At 37.2% G+C, this 25681-nt stretch overlaps 1 protein-coding gene and 1 long non-coding RNA gene across 5 annotated transcripts in view; both read right to left on the bottom strand.

Annotated features, from left to right (window-relative positions):
* The window catches only part of LOC105465267 (zinc finger protein 521), a 292362-nt gene that overhangs the window by 240391 nt on the left and 26290 nt on the right, over positions 1-25681 (bottom strand). For all 4 annotated transcript variants that reach the window (XM_024787831.2, XM_011713605.2, XM_011713620.2 and 1 more), the window contains one exon: positions 22020-22199. Coding sequence is in view for 3 of the 4 variants with exons in the window: in XM_011713605.2 (XP_011711907.2) it covers positions 22020-22199 (180 nt within the window). In the remaining variant the exon portion in view is untranslated. The remainder of the gene's footprint in view (positions 1-22019; positions 22200-25681) is intronic.
* On the bottom strand, positions 8285-22013 carry LOC139360049 (uncharacterized). Its single transcript, XR_011617014.1, has 2 exons — positions 15655-22013; positions 8285-14571 (listed from the first exon to the last, which is right to left on the bottom strand). It is a non-coding gene; the product is annotated as an uncharacterized lncRNA (long non-coding RNA).

Here is a 25681-nt window from a genome sequence, read left to right as displayed (position 1 = left end):
CACTGTGGACCTCCCAATCAACCTGGTGAAAAGCAGATCCACCAATCAATCCAAAGAATCTTGAAAAGCAATAAAAGTAATAAATTGTTATTGTTTTGTAGCTACTAACTTTCATTATCTAGCAATAAATAACTGTAACAATTCCTATAGTACTTTATTGTATCAATATGATAGGTAGACACATACACACTCAATGACAATATAATAGAAATGGTTGTTTTGAAAATACATGTTTTGATCCAATAGTGTATAAACAAGAGAACAGTCTCATGTTGGAATCTCTTTCCATCTCTTATTATTAAAAGCTCAATATTTTGGATGTATTAGAAAGATCACAGAGTGTCACCAACGCAAACTTAAATTAAAAAGTCACTGCAAACTTTGCACGTGATACTAGGTTGGTGCAAAAGCAATTGTGGTTTTTGCCATCACTCTTAATTGTGAAAACCGCAATTACTTTTGCACTAACCTAATAGAAACAGTAAAGTTCTTCAAAAACACTTAGAAATATTTAACTTTATTTCAGCAAAGATAGAGAAAAGTCACACGCTTATTTTGAAAACCCTTTCTGCTCCTCCCTTCTTCTCTTTGATTCTTCAGTCAAATACTTTCCCACCCTCAAAGATGTATACATATTAATAATTTGCAAACATCAAACAATGGTGAGAAACAATGTTTCTCCTGAGCATTGCAAGCACAAAGGTGGATGATCATTGCCTATGACTTACATTTTAATTCTGTAACAATACAACAGCCATAGGAGAAAGAATTGTCTATAAACTTGCTTCTATTTTGAAAGCACCCATAACTTATGCAATTAGCAAATATGAGTCCCCGACAGCTGGAACTTACTTCTTCTTCCATCATATGTATACCCAGTTTTATGGTGTTTCTGGAATATATACTGGGGACACATTAGAGACGTATCTAAATCTGGAATGGGGTCTCACACAGGAGTAGAGAAATCTAAAAATATCCAGTAAAGCAGGAAAACTGACATGGACTCAGACCATGCAGATAATATCTGGTATAACAACTAAAGACAGGAAGCTTCTGAGAAGGAGCCTCCTGCCCTCTGTACCCTTCCACTCAAAAGGCAGAGAAGTGCCTGCAATTGCAGAGACTTGATCACAGTGCATGCCTGTATCAAAACATCTCATGTGTTCCACAAATATACACACCTATTATGTACTCACAAAAACTACAAGTTTTTTAAGAAAAGAGACTTGGCAGTGGCTAATCACTTTACCTCTTTGAATAACACTCCCTACACAGTTGACTTCCAAAAACACCAACAATTGTTCTGAGAGCCTCGAAGCCTGCTTTCATGCCAAAATGGTGACCTGATGCTGTCCTCATGACCTGTCCATCAGAGGAAAACAATGTAGCTCTCACACTGCTGGCAGAAGCCCCTAATAGGTGAAAGTCTTCCTTCTTAGAAATTACCAGGCTTTTTCTCTTAGCATGTTCCCAAAGAATGGGGTAGCAGCCAGGGACTGGAGAAGTACTCAAAGAGATGGAGTGGGGGTTAAGGAGGGGATGTTTGCAGAGTCCATTCACTTACAGATAAGTATCTGGTGCAACTTCTGGAACAAACAAGTCTATACCTGAAGACAAGGGTACCAACCTCCTAATAAGCAATTATTTCCATCCAGAGTATGCTTTTGGGTAATGGCTTGTGGTGTCATTCATTATTCATTTCACCTTGATGAAACAATTGTAGCAAACCAACACTGGACTTGGAGTCAGAAGTTCAATGTCTAAATCATGACAGAGCCAGTAAATCACTAAGTGACAATGAGTCTCAATTTTCCTTTCTATAAAAGGGAACTTATAGAAAGGACCAGATGAACTTGAAGGCTCTCTCCACTCTTCAGCATTCCATTCCAACCTTCTGTTCTTCAGAATCCAATTGAAAAGCTCTTGCTTCTATAAGCTTTTTCATTTGTATGGCTTATCTAATATGGTTTTTTTCCAGATACCCATTTGTTTGTAGATGCTGGGAAAGGCTGTGGAGAAGGAGGTGAGAGAAAGGGGTGTGTGGCAGCATTCTGAGGCATACAACACACACACCAGTAAAGAAGCAGGCAGGTCACACAACGGTCCTTACCCGAGCACACCACCTCCGTGGTTCCATGGCTCAAGCTAGCCGTAGTAGGCTAGCACCTAGGTGACATATCACATCCCAAAAGCATGTGTGCGACAAGCCTTGCATTAATTGGCCTCCACTTCTGAGGACACATATAGAATGGAGCATATTTTGTGATCCTTTCATGGAAAGTGGAGTTCCCGGGGTTAAGTAAGACAGTGTTGAGGTCAGTTGGGTACACAGAAGTTTCATGTGCTATGTCATGGTTGGGCAAACATTCTCTGGGGTTATATATCCATAAGATGCCTGATTTGACTATATTAAACACTTCGGCTATAATAAAGAGTTTCCTTATTTTTCTCTCTAGGAGTAATGACACATTCAAAACAAAGAATGAAGGTGGATAAAGTACAGAGTTTTAGACTGCAGTTCTGCCCCGGATTCAAAACAGTTTCTCCATGGGAAAATTTGATGTGCTATTTGCTAAATAATTTAAGCATGTAAGTTATCAACCAGAGAAAAAGGTCTGCCCATATTGGGAATTTAAAAGCTCTTATGTTTTAGCAAGGATTCTAAATAATACATGACATTGGAAGAAAAAAATCACAAGCAATACAAAATATTACACAATGTAAAATATAAATATTCAAATATACTAATTGTGTGAGACACAATCAGTTGCATACCTCAAAATACGGGACTTCTGGGAAGGTTATTTAAAGGGAATAACTCAGGCAGCAGGACCTGTTAGCCCTTCTACCTTCTCCTTTTCCCAACCTCCAACAGGACATGCTGACATGAACTCTGGCACCCATTGTAGCCTATCTGACAATGGCAGTCATGTACTAGGAAGCAGAGGACCAAGAAAAAGGTCTTGGTGCCTAGAGAACCACTGAGTTCCCAAACCAGCTCTGGACTGCTTATCTCTAGAATTCTGTGAGAAAAAAAAGAAACTTCTTTTTTCTTTCTTTCTTTTTTTTTTTTCTTTCTTTTTTTTGTGACGGAGTCTCGCTCTGTCACCCGGGCTGGAGCACACTGGCACAATCTCGGCTCACTGCAACCTTCACCTCCCAGGTTCAAGCGATTCTCCTGCCTCAGCCTCCTGAGTAGCTGGGACTACAGGTGCCCACCACCATGCCCGGCTAATTTTTGTAGTTATAGTAGAGATGGGGTTTCACTATGCTGGCCAGGCTGGTCTCGAACTCCTGACCTCGTGATCCACCCGCCTCGGCCTCCCAAAGCGCTGGGATTACAGGCGTGAGTCACTGTGCATGGCCTGAAACAAACTTCTTTCTAATTCAAGTTGTTGTTATTTTGGGGTTTCCTATTATATACAATTATTTAGCTTGTGAATTTACCCAAATGCTACTTTCAGCCTGTGACATCTAAGCCCACAGATCAAATCTACTTTTGGGGGCCCAAGCTCACACTTGGTATAAATGGATTTTTAACTGTACAGGGAGAAACAGATATCTGAGATAGTCAATTATTCAGCACAAAGATATTTGGTTAACTAAAAAAACAATCTGAGAGTAAACTCAATTTGTTTTCGCCATGTCAATACAGAAATAGGTTGTTCAGGAAATTCACTGAAGTTTTTGATTTCTCAATCTTCTCATTTTATAATGAAGATAATATTGACCTACCTCATGAGCAAAGACAGAGGATTAACTAATTAACAATTGTCAATCACCATGAAAATATAAATTTTAAGAAGTAATAAGACCTTTCATTAAACTATTAATGGCTGTGCTAGTAATTTCTTCCTTCACTGGAGAAAATTTACATTTGATAAGCACCAAAGGCTCATAGCATAGTAAGAATAAAACTTAAATGAAAATTACATCTGAAGACACTTCATGACATTTTAACAAAAGCGTTAAGGCAAAAGATGCTACTATCAAGTACAGTCTCTTGGAGACAGGCTCAACATATTTCTGTTGAATTAAGAGGCTGGATGTGGTAGTTCATACATCCTTGTATTCTGCATATTCTGAAACTGCCACAACCTAACTCACTTCTCAACAGTTGTTCATAAACTCTGCCCTACTTGATCCTCTTCAAGCTGCTCATCGGACAACCTAATGTGAAACAGATTTTTATTATTTCCAGGTTACTAACTGACTTTACATTCGTGTGTGTGTGTGTGTGCAAACCTACAGCACTTTTTACACACACAATGCCCCCAGAGAACTCTTCAATATTCTGAGTGTGCAAATGCTGTGACAGAATTCTACTGCTTATGAAATTATTTTCTGAGGCGATATCAGAATTTGAATTCGGGATCTTTTTACCCATCTGCAATTTTCTACCCTGAACGCCTGCCTTTCCCTTCCATCTCCCACCTTCCTTTTAATTTCCTAAGGATTCCTCTGGGCAGAGCTCACTTTCAGCCTCTTCCACAAGACCTCTTCTATCGGCTCCTGTGAACACTTGCCACTCCCTTCTTTGAAGAGTCACAGAATTTACCACTCATATTAGCAATTCTGGCATACAATGATATACTGCCATATGCAATATACATTTTCAGGTACACCTGTCATTGTCAAATACTGTACATGTGTTTACGCTTGCCTCAAGTGCACAGTAAGATTGTAGGCAATAGGTTTCATGACTCACATTTCTTTTGTGCCCTCATAATGCTCAGCAAAAGATGTGAATATAGCAAAACACACTAACACATATACTATGTTTCTTTAATATGTTTGGTGCACTGCAAAAACAGGCAGCTGTCTTTGTGGTCATTTGTTGCACAAATGCACTTCTTTAGGCACTATTTTCCTAGAAAGCAAAAGTACAAATCTCCCATATTTAAATGAACTCACTTAGACCAGATGATTTCCAAACTATTGATCACCTGAACATCTATTATAGCTAGATGAACTCCAGGATGTTTACGCTTGCCTACTAAAAATAAGGCATAAATATTTTTCATTGTACTAAACTATTATTAATATATTTTCTAAATTTTGTGCTAATTTATAAACCTAGAGAAATCTTTTAAAACCATTCTAAAAGTTGCATAGATAATTCTGTGTTACTAAATAAATAAGCTACAAGTATGAAATGTTTTAGTGATATCCACGGCATGACTATCTTCTTATATATGCCAGGCTAAAAACTGATGACAGGGTCTTAATTTTAATATTTTGTATAGAACTAACTTAGAATAAAATGTTAATTTTATTCACTGGGTTTGGGAAACTGGGTCTCTCTTCTTTATTCCTAAAACATTCTTTATTTAAAGAATGTTAAACATCAAGACCTTCCTAAAATGATAATGAAAGCAACTAACTAATTTTCATTTCCTCCATTTGGCCAGTTACCCTTAGCAGCAATAACACATTAATTCTTTTTGAATTTTAGAAGGGAAGAATTTTAGGATGGAAGGGCAAATAATAACTCATACTAATTCTTTCAAAATATCTCAGGATTCTGGAAGACATTCAAATCTGGAATCTGATTCATGTGAGTTACTCTTTTTTTTTTTTTTTTTTTTTTTTTTGAGATGGAGTCTCGCTCTGTCGCCCAGGCTGGAGTGCAGTGGTGCAATCTCCGCCTCCCGGGTTCCTGACATTCTCCTGCCTCAGTCTCCCAAGTAGCTGGGACTACAGGCGCCCGCCACCATGCCTGGCTAATTTTTTGTATTTTTAATAGAGACAGTTTCATCGTGTTAGCCAGGATGGTCTTGATCTACTGACTTCGTGATCTGCCTACCTCGGCCTCCCAAAGTGCTGGGATTACAGGCGTGAGCCACCGGGCCCGGCCCATGTGAGTTCCTCTTAAAGGAAACACTATCTTCTTTAACAATACCAACAATACTAACACTAACAATATATAATGTTTATCGCATCCCTTCCCTGTGTGCCATGCACCTTGCCATGATGATACATCTACCAGCTCACTTATTTGTCACAACCATAAAAGGCAGGCAATGTTATCACCTTTACAGGTAAGGAAACTTTCAATTAAACACTTAAGTAATCTGTCTAAGGACAACCAGCTTTGGGAGAACAGAGATTTGCAATTTAGTCAGCCATTTGCCAGACCCCACCCCTCTATCCATTACACTGACATTTCTACCAGTCCCATTAACCACACAACACTTTTTACTCATTTTAACATTTTGAAGTTTTGTTAATTCATTTCTCCTTTAGAAGATTGGTAAGAATTAATTACTACTGAATGATTACATTGATTTTTTTAAGCTAATGGAATTTTTAATGAAAATAATACGAAGGGAGATGATGGGAAACTGCAAGTCTGAAAATCAGATATAAAAACACCCTGTTAAGATTCACGAGATGGCCACAGATTCTAAGTGATGAACAGTAAAATTAAATTTGTCTGTTAATTTCTTTTTTGGGGGGGAAAGGTGGGCATAACCAATAATTCCTCAGTAATAAGATCTCCCATGGAGATGGACCTTAGTATATTTTTTCAAAAAGGAAAGAAAACCCTACACGCTCTAATCCTGTGAGACTAAAGCACCCTTCTTAGCTTGTATTTCCTGGATTTCAATAAGGTATTAAACCTTGTATGTCAAAATGCCTCATACTGAAAGACAAGAACACTAGCCAGCCTTAATGCTTTACACATTCTGCTTTTATAGACAAGATTTGTAGGGTGTCATTTCCACTTGCTGCAACAATCCCAGCTACAAGAGGCCTTATAAGTAGTAATCAATCTGAGAAGAAGAGATCCTTCTTTATTAAAAAGAAAAAGAAAGAAAAAAAAAAGCTGAATCAGAAACAGTGTTACAAAAGTTGGAGTAAGGCTGGAGAGAAACTTAGACAACTCATAAAGGGAAAACTAAACCACAATTCTAGACAAAAAAAAAAAAAAAGTATGTAAGCGGCCTGATGTCTACCTTTGGGTTCTGGCCTAAGTATACAACTGGTGCTTTAAACAATTCCACCCAGAAAAGTACCTCAGATTTAATATAAGCAAAAAAGGGACCCACCATTCTAACTTCCAATCTTGCTTCTTTATTTTTCCTAGTATCAAGTGATGGCCACCCAATACAGCTGAGGAATTCAGAGACACAACTAATCAATTGCTACATCTGGATGATTTTTAACTCTGAGATATTTATTGAATTTGGCCACCCTCTCCACCCTATGACCACTGCATTGGTTTTGATCCCATCTTCTCTTACTAGTGCAACTGCAAGAGCTTCCTATCTCAAATCCTTTCCCTACAATGTTCCTTCTCCAATCTAGCTCTGCAAAATATAATCTAATCTGAATATGTTCACTACCCTGCATAAAATCTTTGATGGTTACCCATTGCCTAAAACAGTAATTACTGAACATTCTTAAACCTCTAAACTCAAAACTCAAATGAATTCTGACTTGAATGTTCATCCTGGGCTGCTCAGGTTGCAGGGAATGGAGAATCCCGCTAACTCAACTCCCTACCTCCACCCCTACCTGGCTGATATCTGTGAAGTTCCTCAGAGCAGTCTGAAAAATGCAGGCCAGAGAATCAAATTTAAGCTCTTAGCATGGCCTCCCCATTTCCAGACCTTGCCTTCCTTTCCTGGTTCATTGCAGTAACTGGCTCCAACATGGCTTCCAATGATCCCTACCTCCTGGTATTCACGCCTTTGTATAATTCTCTCTCATACACCAGAGTTGATCTGTGCAACCAGTAGACTATGGCAGAAGTAATGTCATGCCACTTCCAGGACAAGGTCATAAAAGACACTGCAGCTCCCATCTTGATGTATCTGTCTCTGCCTGCTATCTGTCTGTCTGTCTGTCTCTCTCAAAGTACTTATTCTGAGAAAAGCCAATCACCATGTCAAGAGCTACCCTATAGAAAGGCCCTTGCAGTGAAGCCTCCTGACAAGTCTTCGGGCAGAAGCCACGCAATTACCCTAAGAAGTGGATACCCCAGGGTGGGTGCAGTGGCTCATGCCTGTAATCCCATCACTTTGGAAGGCCAAGGTGGGTGGATCACCTGAGGTCAGGAGTTCAAGACTAGCCTGGCCAACATGGCAAAAACCCATTTCTACTAAAAATATAAAAATTATCTGGGCATGATGGTGCATGCCTGTAATCCCAGCTATTCAGGAGGCTGGGGAAGCAGAATAACTTGAACCTGGGAGGCAGAGGTTGCAGTGAGCCGAGATCACACCACTGCACTCCAGCCTGGGCAACAGAGCAAGACTCCATTTCAAACAAAAAAGAGTGGATACTCCAGCCCCGTCGAGGCCACCAGGTAACTGTAGCCCTGATTGACACCTTGATGGCAACCTCATAAGAAACTCTGGATCAGGATCTCCGGGAAAAGCTGCTGCCAAACTCCTGACCTATAGAAACTTTGAGAAAATACATGCCTGTTGTTTTTATACAAAATAACTAATACATTCTTATTCTCTCATTAATTCTCCATCTTACACATTTTCTATGGCTTAAAATTGCCCAGCAGATTCTATGCTGCTTCACACCTCTTTCCCATTCTTTCTCTTCTGTCGACCTGAAGCACCTCTTTCCCTTTCTTGGCCTGGCTAACTCTCGCTCATCACTAAAGATATCATGTGCTCCAGGAAACCACTCCGATGTGCCAAGTTGGCCTTAATGACACCCTCCAAAATTATTTTTTTCCCCAGAATATCCTGGAACCCGTATTCCCAGGATTTATTGGTCAAAGAGTAGGATCTTAACAGATGTTTATTGAACTGAATTGTTGATAAATGCACAGTGGTATTGGGAAAACACACTACTGGGAGGTGCTATTCATTTCACTACTTGTGGATGGTCTTCTTAGTGTAGCAAGAAATGGTGCCATACACTTCACATTTTATTAAGCCATACTGCAATATCTACTCCATATAATAATATTTATATTATTAAGCACTTGTCAGTTGTAGTCTGGTGTTCATAAGAAGAAAGCTATCACTATATAGCTGTCAGGCACCAACTTAAGTTCCATCTGTGAGTGACCATTAGCGAAAGTTAAAGCAAAGCATGGTTCTTTGCTCTTTTGCTAGGCACTGGGACTAATGAATTGCAAAGGGCAGGCAGACTGCTTGCAGAAGGAAGTTAGCGGTAATGGAAGGAGGCAGAAATTAACTGGGGGAAGGGGATGCTGTGTTCATCTAATCTGCTTCATAACCATCGCTTCAAGCCAAGTGACAAAATAGTATCAATAACGCCAAGAGAAGCTCCGCTTAGGCTTCTGCAGGCCACAGAAGGGGATGGTAAGAAATGATTGAGGTTAGAAGATGGTATTCTTTCTCCCAACAGGGAGACACTTTGCTGGAAAAACAAAAGAAATGAACAAATCAATGGACTAAGGCTTGTGCCCAAAACCTATGGCCTTGGAAAAGGAAGAAAAGCAAAAAAAAGAGGGGTAGAAAAGTATAGAAAACTATTCAGAACAAGAGGAACAAAGAAGCAACTCAAATATGAGATCCACATAAAATTGTAAATCTTTCCCTTTAAATGCATAATATATAAAATATTGAATATAAATATTAAATCAGATCTTACAGCCACAAGACATGGCTTTTTAATAACCAGCATAAAACACTGGTGAAAAGCAAATACTTTGCATAGAAAATAAAATTAGGTATAAGAAATATTAAGTATATAATAGATTTGACAGATTTCTTTTTTAAAAGATTATAAAAGCATTCTCAAGAGTCTGTCAACCTGATAATTTAATTATGAGGGGGAACAGTTTTATAAAATAGAAAAAGTTAAGTTTAAAGGCAATCTGAGTAATAAAAATATACACCTTAAATAATTCATAAATTAAATGGAAAAACGTTTTGTTGGTACAAGCAAAAAATATATCTTAGTGTTTGAATGTATAATAGTGTTTTTTCTAAAACAGTATTTCTTTCAAATTTTTTTAACAATGACAATCTTTTCTATAAGTCTATTTTGCAAGAATGATAGAGATAGTTAAATTGATGGCTGCTCTTAATTTTATTTTCTGCTTTTATAACCAGCTCCTAGTTCACAAGAGATCTGAATATCTACCTTCTATTCTAGTATCTCCTACAGCAGAAAACCAAGAGGTCTGAGGTCATCAAAATGGGCACAACTCCAAGAAAGCCACATAAGATGGATGAGTCTTCATTACATAGATAAACTGACATTAAAATCAACATTCCTCAAGACTAATTGGAATTTTTACTTGAAAAGCAGGTCACTGTACATGCCTACTATACACATACTAATATTAACTATGCATTTAAAGGCTGAAGTTAATGAAGCTCATGGCCCCAAACATCCTGTCTACGTTTTTATTTAGTCACCAGGGGGAGCTAATTCTGCTCCGTGAGTAGGTAGAGTCTAAGAGTCAGATTTAAAACAAAACAAAACAAAACAAAACAAAAGGGGGCGGAGATTAAATTGATGTGGTATTAAATATATTTCATGTATGATATAGTGTCCATAAGGCAAATATATTATACATACAAAGAAAACAAAAGAGAATAGGTATATACCCTTTCTTGTTAAGTTAGAAAACAAGAATGAGAGCCATCAATTAATAGAATATTGCCATGTTTAATAGAAGACCTACATACACCCAATCTCTTATGATTGTCTTTGGTCCTATTGGGTTCTTACTCACCCTTCAGATTTTGAACATTTGCCCATTTGTTGCATTGACCCTGTTATTTTCTTGGTTTGAAGCACTATGATTCTACATTCTAACAGCTAATCTTTTGCTCAAAAATAACCCATATAATTACATTATAATTATATTGAAATGAATGTTTCCTTACCCTTTTGCTTCAAATATTTTCTTCTGTTCCAAATATATTTTTTTAGCACTTTTAATGTGTGTTCAAAGAGTTCTGCCCAATAATCTACTTAAATTCATTCTACAATTCACCCAGGAGACACAATCCCTTTAAACTTTGAGAAGCTCCAGTTGGAACAAAGATGGGGAAAGGGTTCAGAGTTTGTGAATAATCACCTCTAATCGATCAATTTCCCCTGAAGGTAAAACCGAAAGAAAGGAGGAGTGAAGAGTTCCAGTCCAATTCCTTGAAGTTTAAAGGAACTAAGCCCTGAGGCACAGTGTAGAATGATTCCTGCCTTCCCCTCCCAAGACCTATTAAGAGGTCATAGATCTCTGTGACATTGCTACCATTCCCTAAAGACAAGATCCCCAGACATAGACTTAGCACAAAGAGAAGGGTGTGGAAATAGTCTACTTTTAGCAGCTTTTTGAGTAACCCACTCCTTATAAAAGGAAACAGATAAAGGTCACGAGCATCTTAAGTAGAGAACATGAAAAACAACATGAGTCAAGCAAAAATGTAAAAAAAAAAAAAAAAAATTCAACATTTTATCATGTTTTATCATGTTGAATTTCACATTTGAAAACAGGTTAAATGTGGCAGAGCCCTTATGTGCATACAACTGTATCTAAATAGCTAAACATTGGTGCTTACGAGATAGACCAAATAAATGACTGCAGAGGGCCTAAGAAATAGTGGGTCTCTTTTAATTCCTCTTCCCCACAAAAGAGACCACACTGTCTCCACATCCCAAATACAGCCCTTCATTTATAATTTTTATACTTCTCCACAGGGACAAACTGACAGCTTTAATTACCATCAATGACCATCAAGGACATGGGAGAAATTCTTGAAGATATTCTCCCATGGCTTGTGTTCTTGACATTTTATTTACAATTTTTGGCAAATGAATCCTGAAACCACACAGTTAGATCATTATATATCCATCATTAATTATACAACTAAGGCAAAACAATTTATATAAAATGGCTGTGGTTCTGCAGACATCCAAAGGTAACATTTTCTTATATACAGACAAATAATGCTAATTTTCTTCTTGAATTCCATTCATTTCAAAAGAGTAATTTTTAAAAACTCAAATTAGTCAAGAAACAGGTGATTTATGAATACTGTTACAACTAATATAAGATATTCTCCACTTAGGTTTTACTTGTAAAAATTAAAGTGAATACACCCATTTATTTTCAATTTCTAGGAGATTACATCCTTCAAGAACTTTTCATTCATAATCAGTAGCTTTCTTATGAATCACAAGTTATCCAAGCAGGCTAAAAGTAAAAATACCTAATAAAATATAGATATCAAAATTACAGAGAAATATTTCTTACATTACCCTTTCAAAATCCAAACTTAATTTTAGTAAGTTAATTAATGTAATAGATCATCACTTATACTGGGAAAACACATTCATCAGTACAGGCAGTCCTTTCATAAATCCCAATTACAATACTCACAAGCATTCAAAGAGCTTTCAGAAAATAACAGATCTAAAAATAATTATTTCATATCCATGTTTTGGTAGCAAATTTTACAAATTTTACAAATTTACAAATTTTACAATTTTACAAATTTTACAAATTTACAAATTTTACAATTTTACAAATTTTACAAATTTACAAATTTTACAATTTTACAAATCAAAAAGAGAATGGCAGACCAGGTCCTAATATTCAAAAAATTCTGCTGCAGCAAAATTGATGTGAAAATAACAAAGCTTCTATACTAGGTAATGATTGAACTGACCCTACCTCCAAAACTGGAAGAGGAAGCGTACTCAGCCTACAGTTCAGAAGTCGGAACCAACTACGGATGATCACTTTGTGTTTGGTAACTGCATGGAGGAACTCGGTCGGAGCCCTAACAGTTGAACAAAGTGACACACTCAGCCCCACCACTTTCTCTAAAACTGAGAGGAGCAAAGATTTGGTGAGCTTTTTTTTAACCTCATGAAATAAGTGATAGTCAAGAACAATGGTCTCTAAAGTACAGGGTACATTATCCTGCAGGAGAGAGGATACTCTGAATAGTTAGAAACCAATCAGAACAGACACTAATCAGAAACAGCCATCCAGGTAGTAACCAGACTTCCCTGAGAGCAAGGAGATAAACAGTACTCCAGTCAGCTGGGTGGGCTGGCTTCTCCAGCCCCTTTCATCCCATCTCATACTAATGCAGTCTACGGTGTCCAGCAAAGCAGACTTATGGATCAGCATATTTAATTTTAACTAATCTAATTCATGCAAAATCCTCAAACTGTGATAACTGATTCTAAAAGTTTTCTGCACAAGTATACATATGTAACAAACCTGCACGTTATGCACATGTACCCTACAACTTAAAGTATAATAATAATAAATTTAAAAAAAAAAGGTTTCCCTACTCCAAAGTCATAAATAAAATTTCCCATACTTTTACTTAAAAATTAAAAAAAAAAAAAAAAAAAAGTTTTCTGCAAAAAAAACTGCAGGATATTGATAGTCAAGCACAAGTAATCAACAAGAAAACGGCAAATCTGGCCCTTCCACACCAAGTAAAAGCTCCTTGTCACCTACCATATGAAAGGGAAAGGGGAGGGGGAAAAACAGTTTCATCAGAGCTGACTGGAAGTTGGCAAAACAAAAGCACAGAAGTGAGATTATCAGGAAAGTTCTTTGAAATATGAACTTATACCCACCATTGATAACAACCTCATGGGAAAGAGTTAACATACATTCTCTCTGGAGGTTTTGTGAAGTATTTTTTCAGTTTTAACAGCCATTAAAATGAATTACCAAAATAAACAAACATGGACCAGGACTTCAAAATAACATAAAATTATTTTTAAACTCTGTTTATTTCATCTTTACCTCATTTTTTAATTTCTATTTTTCTGAATGTTGTATAATGCATGTATATATGTAATGTATTAGTAAATACATATTGTGACAGTGCATTTAGAAATCACTAGTCTGAAAGTAAAATACATATAGAGATGGACTGGAGAATGGAATCTATGGAGGCCATGAAACTGCATTTTTGGGGGCTTAGGGAGATTTGGAGAATGAAGTAGGCTAAAAACAAACATATTTTAGGTACAAAATGAGGAACTGATCAAAATGGAAGGAAACAGGAAAATAAAACTTATAGTGCCTTAAGCCTAATATAGAAACAGATAAATTAATAACATATAAATGATTAATAACAAACTATGAATAATGAATTAATATAGAAATTAATATAGAAATATGCAAATAAAACTTACAATGCCTTAAGCCTAATTAATATGAACTAAAAAGTTAAAATATCACATTTATTTCATGTAATTTATTTCAACTAATGGTTTGATAAGGAAAACAGCAAAAAAAGGGTTCTAAGCAGTTTCAATCTGCTTTTACGAAAACGATGCTTCATTCTGTAAACTACTCATCTCCCTTATTCCCACTGCCAACAGAACTAGCTGTTAGAGCACTTTATTGTTCATTGGAATGAACCAGTCTTTAATTCGCCACAACAATATGACACATGTATACTCACTTTCACATTTAAAAAAAATTATTTGGTCAAATAATAAGGATATTCCAGATGTGTAGAAGTTTTCAGCTCACAAAAATTGTATGAAGCTTCCAGGAAGTTTCATAAGATTTAAATCAAAATTAAACGGACGTACTACTTTACACTGATGAACAACATCCACTCATCAATTCAGTTCATTTTCCTAAAAAATGTGAACAGGAAGAATATTTGTAAAGAAGCCACAACCCTGGGTAGGGCTTTATACATCTGGTCTACAAATATGTTCCCCAAAACTACAGCAGAATTACTACCACACATATTTCTACACACTCATCTACCAATAGTATAGACCAGAGGGTTAAGAACTAATACAATGCTATTTAGTTTTTTCTGCAATTACGCCCAGGCAATTCACATTAATGATGTGAAAGAACACTTAACAGACAACTCAAGTTTGCAAATTAGCAGGAGAGAAGAGAAAAATGACTCAGAACAACAAGCACAGAGTATTACCAATGCACTTTACACATTTATCCTGTTAAGTGTAGCTTAGTTTTGATGATTTACAATGCTAGTTCTTACTCAGTTTTGTAAGCATAACAAAGTCTCTGTAATCTCAGCCTTCCCCATAGCACCCTGCTATTAAATCTTTGTTGAGCAGTGTGATGAGACCCCTCTGGCTTCCAGCCCTCCCCACCCCCTGAGGGAATTGGCAAGAAATGATAGGGTTTGTGGATTAGTAAAATGAGAGGTTCTCTGTGCTTTTCCTTCTTTAAATATATATTTTGATAATCTGTCTTCTGCATCAGAGAGTCCCAACAGCATTAGAGTGTTGATTCCCCTGCCTTCCTAGCCTCCAGGAAAAAGACAGCAAGGCTGGGGCAAGACAGGTGGTTTCCATGAATTGCTAAAATCGAAGAGAGGGATTTAATTTTTTCTTTCACCTTTCCCCCTATTCCTTCAAGCAGGGAGGATACATAACTTACTTATACATGTTGGGACTGTAGAATCCAGGAAAATTGCACCATGAGACAAACGAGAAAGAACTCATCTGTGAGTGTCACCACATCCTTTGCTATCTTCAGGGACTGTTCTGTTCTTTCTTAGATCAAGGATGCTTGTCCAGAAAACTGTCCACATTCTAGAATACCCTCTCAGTGACAGACTCCATGAGCTGTGTGTGACACTCGCATTTTCTTTATCCCTGCAGGATCCACTGTCTAAACTTTCAGTCCACATGGACAGCTAATCATTATTTGACCTGGCACATAATCTTATAGCTGACCTTCAAATCTGGGTCTAGAATTGATCATCTTGTTCTTCTGTATTTGACCTTCATCTCCAAAGGCTTGGTCTGGCCTTGGCTCAGTTTCAAGACTTTTGATATGGAGTGAATAGGGTTTCATCAAGGCAGGCTCTCCAAGGAATGTGCGTCACCCTTGGGGATGAAAGTCACCAAAGGAACAGATCTTAAGTTACCAAGAAAACCCTCAGTTAAAAGAAGGGAAGAAACTAAGGCAGGGTTTCTATGGCTCTCTCATAACAGAACTACCCTGAGTAACCCACACAGGCATCAGAACATAGAATATATCCCTTTTCTGTTATTTTGCAAATCAACAAGTTGTAAGATAGCTTTCACTTCTAATCGTACTCTATAATTAACCCTCTAGCACACTGCTCAGGATTCCCTCTTGCTTTACACAGATTGTTCATCAAAAAGTCTTCAGGCAATGGTCTAGCTGGGTAGGGCCAAACACGTCAGGAATGACTTCAAGATTAATAGAAGGGAATCCACAAGGAACAAAGAATAAATTGAGAAAGCGGCAAGATAAGACCACAGAACAGGCGGGGAGAAAGGAAAGGAGAAAATATGGACAAGGAAATTAAGAATCTTAGAGAAAGGGCCGGAATTAGAGGAAAATCAGCAAAGATGCAAATAGGGCTGAATGAAGTTAGGCAAAACGAATTTAAAAAAAAATAAAAAAACACAAGGAAAGAAAAAAGTAATAAAACCAAGAGGCAAAAAAAGAATGTATATATAAAAATACCTTCCTTTGCTAAATGCAGCACTTTGTCAGCCGGGGGGTAAGGGGTGGGGAAGCAGCAACAAGAGTGAATTCAAGCAGTGGGAAGCAAACACTGGAACTGTCAGACCTCCCAACTTAGACTAAAAGGCTCTAACCAAGCAAGAAGGCAAAAGCATCACATTACTTTTTTAATTAAAATGCTTTCAAGTGTCTTTAATCTTTTCCAGATCAGACTGGAGGGTAACCTTCAGCCAACTCAAGCTTCAACATTAACACCTTCAACAAACGTGGATCATTCCTGACTTCGTTTCTCCCTTTTTTTTTTTTTTTTTTTGCTTCCTCCTTGGCCTCCACTTCTACTTTGCCTCCCGAATATACCACCATCCCAAAGAAATCATCCTGAACAACAATCAACAGGAAAATAAAATCCATCAGATGACAAGTAAGACTCTAGTTTTTTTTTTGTTTGGTTGTTTGTTTGTTTTTTTTTTTTCTTTTTTTTGAGACAGAGTTTCACTCTTGTCGCCTAGGCTGGAGTGCTATGACACGATATTACCTCACTGCAAGCTCCGCCTCCTGGGTTCAAGTGATCCTCCTGCCTCAGCCTCCCAAGTAGCTGTGACTACAGGCGTGTGCCACTATGCCCTGCTAACTTTTTTGTATTGTTAGTAGAGATGGGGTTTCACCATTTTGGCCAGGCTAGTCTCAATCTCCTGCCCACCTCAACCTCCCAAAGTGCTGGGATCACAGACAGGAGCCACCACGCACAGCCTCTTCTTTTCTACCTTTGACTAACCTCTGTAGTATGTGACCACAGAACAGATTCCCTACTTTCAGAAAGCTTCAGACCAAAATAAACCAAACATTTTATCAGTTTTTTAAAAAAATTTAACTCATAATCTTTGCCATACCATGTGTGGAAACTTCAGCACTTCCTGCACAGATATTATTAAAGTTGTATGAGACAGAAATAATGCCTTTTGCTTCGATTCAATTTCATAGATCTGAACATAAGAATAACTATAGCGCAGACACTCAGTAAAAATTAACTATTCACTAAGTAGAACTTGAAGGTTGTTTTCTAAATTATATGAATTTTAAAATAACTTTTAACATGAGAGAGGACCCACTCTTACCAAAGACAGGATTTCTTGCTAGATTAATACTCACTGCCATGTCAGTCCAGTGGGCATGCTGAAGTTCCCACGCCTTTATCCTAATGTTAGTGGTGATTCTACATGAGCAAAGCTTTGTTTAAAGCACCAGTTATTCTACTGAAAATGGCATCTTACTAATTATCTGCATTTAATGGGATTTTCCCAAAATGATATGTTCTAGGAAAAATACACCTTAAATGAAGCCAATTAAATATATATGAGCTAGAAAATCCACAAAAAATACCAATAAATGCCCAACAGAATGTCAAAATTAAAGATGGACAATATAAAAGTTAGTAAGCACGTACGACAACCAGAACTCTCATCTATTGCTGGTGGGAGTGTAAATGGCACAATCATTCTGAAAAGGGGTTTACAAGTTTCTAATAGAGATTAACTATATCATATCTCATGCCCTTCACCCAATGACCCAGCAATTCTATTCCTAATGAGAGAAATAAAACATAGGTCCACAAAAAGATCCATATAGAAAGTTGACTATTATGAATTTTACTCATAATAGTCAAAAACTAAAAATAATCAAAGTATCCACTAACAAGAGAATGTAAAACAAATAATGATATGTTCATATAATAGAATCTTACACGGCAATAAAAAGAAACACACTACTTATATACACAACAGTATGAATGGATCTCATAGACATCATGCTGAACAAAAGAAGCTGGACACACTAAAAAAGGGCGCACGCCGTATAATTTCATTTATAAGAAGTTCTAGAATAGGTAAAATGGATCTATAGTTAAAACAACTCAAAAACTGGTTACTTCCAGTGGGGCATTATTGATCAGAAAGAAGCATGAGGGAACTTTCTGAAACGAAATTATATCTTAAGAAGGGCGTGTCACATAGGTGTATTTATTTTGCCAAAGTTCACCAAATTGTATACTTATAATTTATGAATTTCACTCTATGTAAATGTTGCACTAAAAATTATAGCATTAACAATTATAAACCAATATTAAACTCAGTTTGCCTATCATGGTGGTATCAGTAAGCAATTTTGAAACCACTTACTGTATATTCTAGGCTCAAGCAAATGAGTGAACACATTACTAAGGATAACGGAAGCCAGGTTTCTGTCTGTTAAAGAAGGCAGTGAGATACACAAAGGAGAAAGACTAGGATATACCTGAGGTACTGAATTGAATGGGACGTATCAGTATGAACACACGGTTTTTTTATTGGGTAGAGAAAAATACACGTATGTGTATATACTTGCATATGGGTGAATCTTATGAATTATATTATATGTGTATTATATATTATAGTAAGTATGCATGTACATTTCCTACTTCTGTCTACTGAGGTCTATAAGTAATGGTATACTTATAGCACTGACTATACATAGTATCCATATCTTGGTTTCTAAATACCTTTGTCCTCATAAAGAACCAGCAGAAAGAAAAGAAAAAAGAAAAGAAAAAGAAAAGAAAATTGCTGGCTGATTGCAGGACTAGGACAAGAAAAGACCATGATGATACTGGAGCATCAATTTGCACCAGAAACTAAAGTTCTCAAACAATGATGGAGGCATATTAAACACATACAGGATCCTGTTTGAAGGGACTCCTATTGGCTAGATCTATGGCAATCTGGGTATCAATACAATGAGAGTAATGAATTATGACTGACTGAATAAAATAAAAACCCAAAAGATGACGGTAACATGAATATACAAATAAATGAATAAGAAAGAATATTACAGTAGGCTAACACATAGATAAATTATGAACTTGCAATAGACCTAAAAACAGTGAGTATGGCTGAGCACAGTGGCTCACGCCTATAATCCCAACACTTTGGGAGGCCAAGGCAGGCGGATCACTTGAGGCCAAGAGTTCGAGACCAGCCTGGCCAACACAGCAAAACCCTGTCTCTACTGAAAAGTACAAAAAGTTAGCTGGGCATGGTGGTGTGCACCTGTAGTCCCAGCTACTTGGGAGGCTAAGGCAGGAGAATCACTTGAACCCAGGAGGCAGAGGTTGCAGTGAGCTGAGATCGTGCCACGACACTCCAGCTTGGGCAACAGAGCAAGACTCCATCTCACAAAAAAAAAAAAAAAAAAAGTAGGTAAACAAAACATTTTATGAAGTGTAGATATTTATATAGTTTCAAAGTTATCTTCCCACAAATTATTAACCATGGAGAAAGAGAAAATGGCAACTTTATAATGGAAACTGTTGGCAGACACCACCTTAAACAAATATTCAATGTTAACATCATCAACATCGTAACAAACTAACATCATGTACTTCCCGATCTGATGCACTGAGAAGGATGCCTATCACTTCTTTGGTGATTCTGGCTTCTTTGGAGCCTGAATACTACAGGAGCCTATGTAACCTGAATTTAATCCTTGGGAAACATCAGACAAACCCAAATGGATGGGTATTCTGTAAACTAACTGGTAGCTTCTCTTCAAAAATGTCATAGTCAGGAAAGGCAAAGAGAGGCTCAGAGAACATTCCAGGTTAAAGGAGGTAAAAGAGATGACAGTTAAATGTTATGCATGATCCTGAATCCTGGATGAGGGGAAAAAATAGCTACCAAGGACATTATTAAAACAACTGCTGAAATTTAAATATGGATTGTGAATTAGATAGTAGTATCTATTTGTATTAAACGTTAACTTTTTTTTTTTGAGACGGAGTTTCATTCTTGTTGCCCAGGCTGGAGTGCAATGGCGTGATCTCGACTCACTGCAACCTATGCCTCCCGGGTTCTAGCAATTCTCCTGCCTTAGCCTCCTGAGTAGTTGGGATTACAGGCCCACGCCACCACACCTGGCTAATTTTTATTTTTAGTAGAGATGGGGTTTCACCATGTTGGTCAGGCTGGTCTTGAACTCCTGACCTCAGATGATCCACCTGCTTCGGCCTCCCTAGGATTACAGGTGTGAGCCACCACACCTGGCCTAAAGACTAACCTCAGTTTCAGTAAGTATACTATAGATATGTAAGAGAATAGATTTGTGCTTCAGAAATACAAAGGATATATTTATAGAGGTGTGATGTCTCCAACTTTCTCTCAAATGATTAAGAAAGAAATGCTATAGGAGAGAGAAAAAGAGAATAATAAAGTAAATGGAGAAAAATGTAAGCAACTGGTGAATCAGATAAATGATACGGAAGTTCCTTATATCCATTTTCTAAGTTTTCTGTATGTTTGGGATTGTATCAAAATAAAAGTTGCTCCCTAGAAGCATATATAAACTGTAAAATATATATGTATGGCCAATATTTATATAAGCAACATCGATTCTCAAACTTTAGTTCCAGAAAATGTTTATGGGTTTTCTGAAAGGAAGATGATTCTGGGGCCTAATAAACTTGCTCACTGCAATCCCTTTTTGAAGAGAACAGCCACAAGGCACTTTTAATAAAGAAGTCTATTTAATGGATTTAATCCAACATTCCACAATAATCCATTCAGAAAACCTTGTTAAAATAGAATACACTTTAAAATCTTATAAAAATATGAATATGCTATGGAACACAGAGAACCACTTGTCCAGTAAACACATTTCCCATACTCACTTAATTGAAGAAAGATTTGTGCTGGGAAAATAAGAGGCAGAGACAGAGAGACACACACATACACACACAAAGGAGTGGCATCAGCTTCAAACAGGAAGAGTGGAATGATGTGTGTCTTACAGACTTCTATGTAAAATGCCCTACCCAGGCTCATAGAATGCGTTCTTGTAGGATATATTTTAAAGGGGGTAGATATTTGGTAAACTGAGTCCCAGTTTTATTTAGCCATTACATCAAACATGCTATGCAACATGTTGCTTTAAATATGTCTCTTCCAAGGAACTGCATAGCAGAATAACTTCCCAGCCTTAATGAGTACCTACTATAGGCCAGGTATTGTGCTAGGCTTAGATAATGCAAGAACGAATAAGACACAATTTCAGCCATCCATGAGCTTCCAGTCTAACGAGTGAGATGGAAAAATGAACATACCCAGTGAGAACTGTGGTGCTCAAGGATAAACATTAAACTTTATGGGAACACAAAACAACATGGCTAACTCAGGCAGAGGGTGATCAGAAAGGTTTCCTTCAGGAAATGTTATCTAAGCTAACATGTTCCTTTCTCATGCTGTCTTTGAAAAGGTATGCAAAGGATTTTTAAAATATATTAGTCATCCAATATTCACGTTCTGCTCCTAAATGGCATCATGTAAAAAAAATTAAAAAAGAAAATACACTCATTAGCTCTTAACATCTAGGTGCATTTCAAAATCTAAGAGGGCTGTGACACTGAGGTTACCCCAAACAGCCACCTCAGAATTCTTTCAAAAGCACCTCTAGACTTAGCTAGGTATTCAAGTGTAGCAATAAAATAATTTGAAGAGAAAATCACATAAAGGAACAAACTGAAAAAATCAGAAATAGAACAGTACAAGAAGACAAAAAAGTGGTAAGTATTGTTTACCTGTCAGTTGACATTGATTAATCTTGTGTTCTGTGATATCGCTCAGTGATTCAAACACCTGGAGGCAGCTGTCACAGCTGTGCACAGCCTCGTCTTCCAACTCCTCCCCGTCTTCCGGCCTCTTCTTACAATCTAGCGCCTCTCCATCTTCAGTCTTGTCTTCAAGTTTACAGTTGGGGTCTGAAAAAAAATCAACACTGTAAGTATGGGGTTTAAAGACAGGTTCTTTTAAAGTAACGTTTAATCTTCTTGCTACCAAAAACAGAAACACCATTTTCTTTGAAGCTGCAATAGGAGGGCTTCATTGCAGATTTTATTACAGACGAATCAAAAGTGAGCCTCTCCTAAAATTATTCAGTTAGTGATCATCAAAGGCCTTCTTCCCTTTCCCCACCATGTAGCCCTTTTCCTATCTCTCCCATCAAATCACTCGTCTACTCCTAAGATTGACTTTGCCATGTTTTTTCATAGCCTTTTAGTTTTTGCTTAAAAGAGAGAGATAAATCACTTTTAAAATTAAACAGTCTCCAATGCAAAAGAAAAAAAAAAACCCACTGTGATTAAGAATGAACTCTTTTTCTGCTAAATATACTCTTTCGTGGGAAATTACCAGAATTAGCCAAAAGTCTAGAATAAGCTAAGGTAATCACCATAGGCACAAAATTGACCTTTACTTATAAACTGGTCAAAACACACAGCTACTCCATTATTTGTTAGACACTGATAGCAAAATAAGCTGTATCACATAGCAAAAACATTCTTACAAACGCAAACTCAAGTGTAAATGTATGTCTCTTGTTTTCAAAATTATCCAAAAAAGTGAAATAAGATATATGAAAAGCAATTATAAATAATAATGAAGTCAACAACTTGAGTTGGCATTACTAGCATTGAAAAACTAAATGTTGTGAAAATTAACAATAGTTCCATTTTAACCCTAAAAATGATACACAAACAGCAAGGAGAGGTGCGGGAGTACAGGGAGAAAAAAGTACGTGGAATGCTTTTACTTAGAGCTCAATAAATGCTTTTTGATTAGTGACGCTGTCCTTTGACTCAATTCCTCCCAAAGAGGGAGGGAGAAAGGAACCATGGGGAGGGGGCAGAAGAGTATCTCTTTGGGGGAAATTAAGATAATAGGGTAATACAATCAGTGACTGAATTTATGGGTCACTGATTTCCAGTAGCAAAAAGTCCTCCAAACTCATAAATAAACTATATCTCAAAATACAGTAAAATTAAACCAGAGATTTCTATTTTCTATAAGGCTTTGACTAGTCAATGAAATGGTTACAAAAGAACTGTATCAAGACACCTAAGAAATAGGTAAGGCATTATCTGTAGTCACATTTTTATATGACTACAATATTACTTTTAATGGCTACAATAAATATCACAATTTAAATATAAATATAACCAATTTTTTTAAATTTTGCTTTTCAGAGATGGCTCTTACCATGTAGCCCAAGCTGAGGTGCAGTGGCTATTCATAGGCACTATCATAGCTCACTGCAGCCTCCAACTCCTGGCCTCAAGCAATCCTCCTGCCTCAGCCTCCTGAGTAGTTGGGACCACAGGCACACACTGCCATACCCAGCTATTTAATATTTTAAATATCTCATTAAATGCTACAATCAAGAATCCACGGGATCAAAAATAACCAAGTATTTCTCAAAAAAGTCCATAAACGCCACCACACGAATATCCTGCGCTCTGAGATTGTTTTCTGCTATTTTGCACATAGCACGTTTCTACGAATGCTTTTTCTACAAGTCACTTATATTCCCTTTCTTGTCTGGCAGTTGTTCGAGGGCCTTTCTTCACATCTGCAATAAACATAACTATATCACCACCCTTCCAATGATTCACATATGCCAAAATCAACTTATATCACAATGTATCTGATCATCTCTCGGGTTCTTTAAAAAAAAGCAAAATTCCCATCTCAAAGAGCATGTAGTTTTGTTTGTTGGGTTTTTTCAAAAAGAACACACTGTTTAAGTACATTGGTAATTTGGGTTGATTTGCCATCTGGAAAATTATTATCTCAGCATTCTACACAGTGCCCATTTCAGTATACCAGGATTGAGACTGCTCATTCCTGGGGGAGTAATCACAGGGATTTTGCATTTGTCTTGTACTCTGCCCAGCACAGTTCTATGTCCAGGTGAGTGCTTAGTAAATATTATTTAGTGATGGTGAGAAAGAGAAGGAGAAAAAAATAGAGACTACCTTTAAAAGTCCTTTACTGGTATTTTCTCTGTAAACAGGAACAGACCAGTTACCTCTAAAGTAAAAAACACCCGCATGCCTACATTTTCCAAAGCTGATACTATAGGACCCACCATATTTGGGTTTGCTTCTCTCAAATATTTCATCTGGGGCTACAGATGCAAAAAAAAAAAAAAAAAAAAAATGGCAATGATTCAAAGATCTCCGACAAACTAAAACCAAGTGATGAAATACTGCCAAACTAGACAGCAATTCAGGAAAATAAATAACTGTCCCACCTATGGCAAACTGACCCCCACACCATTAAAACACTTATTGGAAGGCAGCATGTACTCATGAATACTCTTGGTTGTTTAGTATGAGTTTCTAGTTTCTCAAAAAAACTGATAGCACTCAGGGAAATGTCGCTGTTAGGTCTGAATTTCAATATGATTATTTAAATGCTACACATCCAGTTTGCAGACCTGTTTGTTTTTAAATAAGGAGACTCTGTGAATACTTTAAGTACCATACAGAGAAAAACGATAAAAACTCACTTTCCTTATTATTCGAGAATATAGACACGTTCCATGAATCCAGTATCAAAAATACAAACATAGAAGAATGCATGATGGTTTCGCTCTTAAAAGCTGAAGAACTGACCCCAGTCCATGCTTCCAACACTGTGGCTAGTTATTAAAATGAGGGTCATTTTAAGACTAACAAAAAATAGTTTTGCTTCCACTTCTGCATTTACAGATAGAACCCTTCAGGGACTGAAGTCAGTCAAGCTTATTCACTTCTGCTGCAACTTTAGGATGCATGCTCCAGCCAACTGGCGAATTTGTTTTTAGGTCAACACTTAAGAGGGACCCTCTGGGAAGCGGGTTCGATTATAGCCTATGATGCCTTGGTGTAATGAGTACTGGAATCTCAGTCTCTCTCCTTGTAAGATTTTTCTAGCCTCCACTTTCATGAAAAAGTCTTTTTTGCCCATTCAAAAGATGTGTTTATTTGTGCTAGGGGTTTGCATCCCTAATGCCAGTTGATGTAGGAAGATTCTAGAAAGCTTACACTGTCAACCATTTCTTTCCCACAGGTGGCTACACTTCAATAATTGCACATGGACTTAGTGATGTAGTTTTTATAAAGTCCTTTGAGATCCAATCATAAAAAATAATTGTATTACTCTGCTAGCCATTCAAACCTCTGACTTCAGCCTAAGGGGTTATAAATACAAGGTCCACGCCTGTAAGTACTGCCCTGCCCCCAGCACCACTGCAGGAAGGATCATTGTTCTCCCAACTCCGTTGTTATGCTATAAATCTACGCAAAGGGTTATATTTTAAAATATCTCCAAACTCTCTACACTGCAACTACAAACTGTGTCATAGCTGCAGGCACCACTTTCTCTCCCCCTACCATAAATGATGGTGCCCAAACATGTTGCA

Source organism: Macaca nemestrina, chromosome 19, assembly GCF_043159975.1.
Source record: "Macaca nemestrina isolate mMacNem1 chromosome 19, mMacNem.hap1, whole genome shotgun sequence".
Taxonomy (NCBI): domain Eukaryota; kingdom Metazoa; phylum Chordata; class Mammalia; order Primates; family Cercopithecidae; genus Macaca; species Macaca nemestrina.
This window is presented reverse-complemented; position numbering and strand designations above follow the sequence as displayed.